We start from the raw sequence: 8,685 nt of genomic DNA, 5'->3' as shown, positions 1-8,685 counted from the left end.
CATTTATAGTGGAAGGGGGAGTTTCTGAGGTTGACAAATCTCCTTTTATTCTGGATCTATCATCTTTTGAATGGGATATATTAGAGCCTGTCATTCTTAAATTTTCGGAACAAATGCCTGTCAATAACCTGCAATAGGTGCCATGGAACTACGAGAAATCTATTCTGTTGGTTGGAGATAAAAAATGCTTAAAGGAAGAGGTATCTACTATTACCCCGTCTGGGAGAATTATGAAAAATTTCGATATTGATGTTCAGTCCAGGGCCAAAGTTAAATCTCCGACACCCAAGCGTCGTGTGTCTAAAAATGAAGCTGTAGATTTTCTGAAAATGCTGAAGAGAAGTGAATACAAAATAGTGGAGCAGTTGGATAGGATGCCTACTCAGATTTCTTTTCTGAATCTTCTCTTGACCTCCGAGCTACATAGAGAAGCATTGCTCAATTATCTGAATGAAACTCAAGTCCCTAAAGATATTCCGGTGGATAAATTTTCTAATACTGTGGGGAATGTACTTGCTGCTAATCATATTGCCTTCTCCGATGATGATCTGACTGCAGAAGGGATCGGGCATAATAGAGCCTTGTATATATCAGTTCGCTGCAATGAAAAGCTATTGCCGAGGGTTTTAGTGGATAATGGGTCAGCATTGAATATCTGTTCATGGAACACTCTCACCAAGCTTGGATTTCTTGACATTAAATTCCGTCCATCTGCAACTGTGGTTCGAGGATTTGATGGTTCAAGGAGGGAATCTATGGGTGAAGCAGATCTGGTATTGGAGATAGGCCCCGCTCAATTCCAAGTTACTTGCCAAGTCATGGACTTCTCCAGCGTTTACAATATTTTGCTTGTAAGACCTTGGATACATGCTTCCAATTCAGTGCCATCTTCTCTGCATCAAATGTTGAGGTTTATTGCGAATGATCAACTCATTACTGTGTTTGCTGAGGATGACTGTACCATGATCGTTGATGCAAAATTCAATGGTGAAAACAGAAAAAGGACTCCAACTTCATCTCATCACGTTGCTGACATCGTCTCTGTGGGATGGGCATCCAAGGATAAGTCGCTGACTCAATCAGATTTGCCAGAGGCCAGTATTATGATGGCTAGGGAGATGATCCGAGGCGGATATGAAATAGGAAAAGGTCTTGGGCGGGAATTACAAGGAATTTTGGAGCCAATAGAGATCCTGACGCAGAAGGATACATTTGGATTGGGATTTCATCCGACTGCTAAGGATAGAAGGGAAATGCAAGCTCGAAAACAAGCTGAAAAGAAGGGTAAGCAAATTGCCTTAAAACTTTCGCCGCTATATCACACCTTTTCTCGTCCATCAGAGGTGATTATGCCAGAAATGAAGAATCCTGTGGAGGAGATTGAAGTGGACTTGTCTCAAATATTTGTCGGGGCCACTTATGAGGAGAAGCCATCAAAAAATGCAGAATTTTTGCCAATTACCGAAGGAGCTATTCAGAATTGGACTGCTGATTATCTTCCCTCTCGAAGGAAATTTCGGTAAATTTAAGGGGATTGTCTTTTGTCTAGATCATATCCAGATAGGACGGTAGACTGGATCTTTTGTTAAAAGAAATTGCTTTCATTTTTTTTTAAAAATCTTTATTCTCGTTTCAGTTAATATAGCTTGCTTCTGTGAGAACCCTGAAAATGCATATAGACAAATATCATTTCATATTTCATTTGCATTTCTTAACCTGCAATAAATTATAGTTTTATCATTCTTTGTTTCACAAAAAGTGCGTAAAAATAATTTTTATGTGCAAACTGACCCGCTTGTATCAAATTATTATTTCCTTTGACCTTATTATACTAAATCAATAAATTTCGAGTTAGACTAACTCTATTTCTTGAGAATAAATAATTGGAAATTCTGATAACTAATTTAATCGCTAAATAATGTTAGGAATTACTAGGAACCTTAATACTAAAATGTAATCGATAAATTTTCGATAAAAATGATTTAAGTATACTAGGTATACGAAGGACGTAAAAGTTTCGATAATCGAAATCCTTGTGAGATTAGTACATTATTAGGAGTTTAAATCACTCTTAGGGATAATTCGTGAGATTATGCTAGAATCAAGGGCTTAAGTGGTCATTAGAAGGAAAAGTGAAAAGTCTAAAATACCCTTCACAATCCCACAAAATCACCATGCAATCCCAACGCATTCCGGACAACATCATTACCACCTCTCCATTCGGCCAACCCGCACCTTCACCAACCCCACACTCAATCACCTCATGCACTCAACCTCCCTCTCAAAAACCGTGAGCCATTCCCTCTCTCTCCACCCTCCTCATTCCTGCATCTCAAACCACCACCGCACTCCACCTTCACCTCGTGTGTATCAATTGAGAAGAGAGAGTGAGCTGCATCCGAGAGCAAGGGAGGAGAAAACCGCGAGCTGCAGAAATTTTTCTGATCTGTCCGCGAGCTGAGGTAATTTCTGAGCTGGATTAAACTAGTTAGAGGTTGATTGAGTTAATTAGGATCATGCATGTAGAGTTATTCGATCGAATGTTGAACTCAGAAGCTTGAGAAAACCTGTTTTGGTGAATAGAAACTTCTGTGGGCTGGAAATTTGATAATGTAGCTATCAGTCCATTAATTTGAAGTAAGCTGAGTCTGTGCTGGTGATTATTTATCTAACCACTAGCTAAAGAAGTCGGTTATGGGTTGCATGTTGATTTTAAAACCCTCAAATAATGTTTTTTTTTGTTAAAAGAAAGAGAAAAGAACCTGAAGTGCGCAAATTTGGTTCGGCCGAGAGTTAAATCGAAAAATGCATATTCTAATTTGTTTATTTATAACCATCTGAGCACAAAAATGGAATTAGCTACGTGAAAACATGATGATTAAGACCATGCATATCGATTTATGCATCCGGATAATGAATCTGAAGCATGAGGAAAACCTGTCTTGGGAAGAAAAATGACTCGGCCGAAAGTTGATTAAGTTGAAATGTGATATGGGCTTGCCAAAACCAAGTGCTAATGATTGACGAAACCTTGGTCATTCATTTTATTATTGATCAGAAATGAATTTATTGAAACCTAGGGCTAATGATTGACGAAACCCTAGTGATTTGCTATCGAAAAGTGATTTTTATTTGTTGGCAAATCTAGGTTATAATGTGACTTCGAAATAGAATCGAACCTGAGAAAGTCGATTCGACCCTGTGAACTCGAGCAATTTTGATCAAGCTAATCAAAAATATTTTTACGCTAGTATTAATCGATAAACTTCAGTAATTAGTAGTTTACCCTAAATTTTTGCCAACCGACAACTTTCCTTTAGCTTAAACTAGCCTTGATAGTTATAGAAAATAACTTTTCTAGCTTTTAAAACCCTAAGTCTTGTTTCATTTCCTTTTCTTTCTTTAAGACCAGTCCCTTGCTAGTTTTCTAGAGGAAATTTCCAAAACACGAGATTTTAGCGATTTTAACTAAACGTGCAGAAAACTTGTTCGGCAAGAAACACTATTTCGCGTAAACTAGTTCTAGTAACACTTTTACAAGAAAAGTAATATTAAGGAAACTTTACAAAGTATTTTACTAGTTTTAATACTACATGGTTTGTTGACTTATTCCAAGCAAATAAACTAGCTATACTACGAATAATTTTCCTACGTAATCCTAAAACTAGTATAGCCAACTTATAGTTTTAAAATTTGGTATTTTAGGATTTAGCGAGAACGCAGATTTTGATTCCCAGCTTGATCAATAACTTCACTCTTGGTGAGTATCCCTGCTTGTTCTATTCCTACTTGGTTAAAGTGCTTTCTTGACTTGAAATGTGATACTTGCAAAACTAGTTTTTGATCCATCGAAGTAAGCAGTGTGTACTTTTCGCACTAGCCATTCGAGTGGTGACTTGCGTGAAACATTTTTTTTTCGTGAATTTGAATGTAGTTGCGTCGTTGGGTGAATCTCTCGACTCCTGAATCCAACTACAGTAACGTCGTTGGGTGAATCCCTCGACTCGTGAATCCTCGAATTTAAATGTAGTTGCGTCGTTGGGTGAATCCCTCGACTAAATTTTCTAAGGGTATATCTCGAGTATACTGCTTCCTTAGTTGGCGTTCGGGCCCAGGATAGGGGTAAGAACGGTGACGGGTTAGGAGTAAAAATGAGAGGATCTACATGGACTATAAGTAGTGAGAGTTGACGGAGGGTCAACTACGATGAATGGTGATCAAGCGAGGAAAATGGCTCCTGAGAGCCCCTGTATCCTACCTTGTGCTGTTATCCGCTTTTCTACTTGTTTACCTTAGTCAATATGGATTCTTGCTACTGTTTATTTAGATGCATGTTTTGGGGCACCACTGAGCTTTAGCTCACCCCACGTTTATTTGTTTTCCTTAACAGGTTCTGGAAATTGAAAGCTTTGAAACTTACTCATGTTTCCCTTTTGGGGTGCACTTGAATACTATGACTACTTTTGTGGGCTGTAATGCGTTAATTTGGATAATGTGCTTTTTATTTTGGATTGCCACTTGAAGCTGGAAAATGTGTAAACTTAATTTGGATGTTTGGCTTGATTGTTGTACTTTGTTGTATGAATTTTTACTTAGTTGGGACGGTACGATTCTATTCCGCAGTTCGTAACGCGTGGGATTTTTTTTTTGAACCGTCGATTGGCTACATTAAATTACTACTATCTCGGAAGTTAATGTGGTTCTAGTGACGGCCTTCTTCGGGAGAATTGTTTTGTAATAGATTAGGTTGTTTTTCGAAAGGATTTGGGTTAGAATGCTTGCGTGAGTCCTGGCGAGAGTTGGGCAAGCGGCCCGCCAACCCTTTGGTTCGAATTAGGGGGAAGTGGGGTCGTCACAGCTTCGTCCAAGGAAATTATTGAAACGGAAATAAAGGTTTGGGCTGGATATGTCTTTAAATAGCAATCATATCTGTATATTTATCTTTTTGTGAAATCTCGATGCATTTTTTAATTTAATGAAATGAAAGACTTCTCCAGTATTTGCTATTTATTTATTACTTATGTTCTATTCTATTTTCAGATGGCCACAAATAAAATCCTCTGACCCTTTGAATGTCACCATTTTGGAATTCGATGGCTGCAACCTCAATATCTCTCGTGAACTTGAAATCATGCAATCTGAAATTCAAAACGAGAGCGATACTGAGGAAGAATTTGAGTCTATTTCAAGGGATTTAAAACAGTATGAAGAGAAACCCAAACCCAATTTAGAAGAAACAGAAATCATCAATATTGGCACTAAAACAGAGGTTAAAGAGGTTAAAGTCAGCATTCATTTGAATAAGAAACAGAAGGAGGAAATGATTGAATTCTTAATGCTATTTCAAGATGTGTTCGCATGGTCATACGATGATATGTCAGGGATCTCTACAGACATAGTGGTTCACAGATTGCCAACTGATCCAAATTTTTTTGCCTGTAAAGTAGAAGCCGCGTAAATTCAAACCAGAAATGAGTCTCAAGATAAAGGAACAAATTGTGAAACAACTCAATGCTAAGATAATCATGGTGTCTCATTATCCCATATGACTATCGAATCCTATGCTAGTGCCTAAGAAATCTGGTGAGGTGCGAGTATGTGTTGATTACAGAGATCTGAATAAGGCCAGTCCGAAAGATGATTTTCTTTTGCCAAATATTCATATTCTTTTGGACAACATTGCTGGACACGAAATTGAATATTTTGGTGATTGTTTTGTTGGGTATCATCAAATCTTAATGGCGGAAGAAGACAGAGAGAAAACCTCTTTTATCACCCCTTGGGAAACCTTTTGTTATCGAGTGATGTCTTTCGGGTTGAAGAATGCAGGAGCTACTTATCAAAGGACCATGATTACCCTGTTCCATGACATGATTCACAAAGAGATGGAGGTTTATGTGGATGATATCATAATTAAATTCAAGAAGGTTGAGAACCATTTGATTGATTTAAAGAAGCTGTTTGGAAGATTGAGGAAGTATAATTTGAAGTTGAACCCTGTGAAATGTGCTTTTGGAGCTCCGGCTGGTAAGTTATTAGGTTTTATTGTCAGCAAAAAGGGTGTAGAGATAGATCTTGCGAAAATAAAAGCAATTCGAGATATGCCCATTCCAAAAAGTCAAAAAGATGTGAAGAGTTTTCTTGAAAATATCAATTTCATTGGCCGATTCATTGCACAGTTAACCTCTACCTGTGAGCCTCTGTTCAAACTGTTGAAAAAGAACACGTCGATGGATTGGAATGAAAATTGTCAACAAGCTTTTGATAAGATCAAAAATTACTTGTTAAATCCTTCGGTCTTAGTGCCACCTCAACCAGGGAGACCTCTGATTATGTATTTGTCTGTTCTTGATGAGGCTGTTGGATGCGTTCTGGGACAACATGATGAATCTGGGAGAAATGAGCAAACCATCTACTATCTGAGCAAGAAATTTACAGCATATGAGGCTAACTATTCTTTCCTTGAGAGAAGTTGTTGTGCTTTAGCATGGACAACTTAGAAGTTGAGACATTATTTGCTCGGTTATACCACTTACTTGATTTCCCGTTCTGATCCTCCAAAGTACCTGTTAGAAAAGTCGATGCCCACAAGACGTATGGCTAAGTGGCAAATGATCCTTTCCGAGTTCGACATTATCTTCACAACACAAAAAACAATTAAGGGTCAAGCCATAGCAGATCATTTTGCAGAAAATCCAAGAGATGATGATTACCATCCATTACATACCTATTTTCCTGATGAGGAAATTCTGTTCGTTGGAGCAGTTGAGGACATGAGTGAGCAATATCTTGGATGGAGGTTATTTTTCGATGGTGCGTCAAATTCTTTTGGAGCTGGAATTGGAGAAGTTTTAGTATCGCCTGAAGGAAAACACTATCCTGCTACTGCCAAATTACCGTTTCCTTGTACCAACAACATGGCTGAGTATGAAACTTGTATTTTTGGATTGAAAATGGCATTGGACACGGAGATCAAGAATCTGATAGCATTCAGTGATTCCGATTTACTGGTGCACCAGAGGCTTAAGCAGTGGGTAACTCGGGATTCAAAAATTATCCTGTATCATTGTAACTTGATTAGTTTGGCCAGCAAATTCAGGAATTTGGAACTCAGACATATTCCCCGTACTCGTAATGCCTTTGCTGATGCCCTAGCTACTCTGTCTTCGATGATCCAACATCCAGATGAACTGGTGATTGAACCTATACAGATTCAGCTTTAGAATAGGCCAGCGCATTGTCTGGTTACGGAAAGGATCACTGATGGTCGCTCCTGGTACAATGATATTAAGGAATTCATGAAAACGGGATCCTACCCTCCTGATACTGATTCTGTTGCAAAAAGTTTCTTACGCAGAATGTCTTCAAGATTCTTCTTGAATGGAGAAATACTATACAAGAAAACATCTGATTTGGGCCTTCTGAGATACATCAATGAAGGGGAAGCCGATTATATGATGAAGGAAGTGCATAGCGGGGTTTGTGGGCTACACATGATGGGCATCTAATGACTAAGAAGATCATGAGAACAGAATATTTTTGATTTACCATGGAGCATGACTGTGTAGATTTTGTTAGAAAGTGTGTTAAGTGTCAAATGCATGGTGATGTTATACGTGCTCCTTCTACAGAATTGCATAGTATGACTGCTCCATGTCTGGGGAATGGATGTGATCGGAACTAATGATCCTCCTACTTCAAATGGGCATCGATTCATCTTAGTGACAATTGAATATTTCACCAAATGGGTTGAGACCGCGTCCTATAAGCATGTGACTAAGAAAGTGGTGTCGGATTTCTTGAGAAATAATATCATCTGTCGTTTTGGGGTGCCAGAGACGTTGATCACTGATAATGCCAAAAACCTCAACAATGATATGGTGGATGGATTATGTGAACAGTTCAAGATCAGACATCGAAATTCTGCCATTTACAGGCCTCAAATGAATGGAGCCGTCGAAGCCGCAAATAAGAATTTGAAAAAAATCATTCGTAAGATGATTGAAGCACACCGGGTTGGCATGAGAAGCTGCCTTATGCATTGATGGCCTACAGAACTACTATCAGAACTTCTACTGGTGCAACTCCTTACTCTCTTATATATGGAATGGAAGCAGTACTACCTGCAGAAATTGAAATTCCTTCCTTACGCATTCTGATGGAAGCTTAGATAGAAGAAGCTGAATGGGTCAGAGAACGTCAGGAACAGTTGTCTTTGATTGATGAAAAGAGGTTGAATGCCGTCTGCTATGGACAATGTTATCAGCAACGAATGGCTCGGGTTTACAACAAGAAAGTCAAGCCCCGCTTGTTTGAAGTTGGAGATAAGGTTTTGAAACGGATTCTTCCAATGCAAGATGAGGCTAAAGGGAAGTTTGCTCCCAATTGGTAAGGACCATTCATTGTTAAGAAAGTGTTATCCGGAGGAGCGCTTATCCTTATGGAAATAGACGGTCAAGTTTTTTCCCAACCAATCAATGCAGACATGTGCAAAATGTTTTTCATTTGATTATAAAAAATTTTCTTTAAAAATACTGCAAGAGACGAATTTAAGGCATACTTCCTCTCATTTTTTCATTTCGATATTCTATCCCTAATTTATTTTCCCTTTTGACTTTTCATACCACCTTCCTTTTTCGCTTGGCAGTCCCTTAAGATCACTAACCCCATACTGGGGCAATTTTG

General features: G+C 38.5%; 1 protein-coding gene across 1 annotated transcript; it reads left to right on the top strand.

The window, feature by feature from the left end:
* Nucleotides 1-7,664: 7,664 nt before the first annotated feature.
* Nucleotides 7,665-8,392, top strand: LOC113780463 (uncharacterized protein K02A2.6-like). Its single transcript, XM_027326262.1, has 2 exons — nt 7,665-8,015; nt 8,171-8,392. Exons 1-2 carry the CDS (start codon nt 7,665-7,667, stop codon nt 8,390-8,392), a joined length of 573 nt encoding a protein of 190 aa, XP_027182063.1.
* Nucleotides 8,393-8,685: the final 293 nt, after the last annotated feature.

The sequence above is a fragment of the Coffea eugenioides genome, chromosome 8 (assembly GCF_003713205.1).
Source record: "Coffea eugenioides isolate CCC68of chromosome 8, Ceug_1.0, whole genome shotgun sequence".
NCBI classification, from domain to species: Eukaryota; Viridiplantae; Streptophyta; class Magnoliopsida; order Gentianales; family Rubiaceae; genus Coffea; species Coffea eugenioides.
The sequence above is the reverse complement of the archived record's forward strand: the minus strand, read 5'-3'. Positions and strand labels throughout refer to the sequence as shown.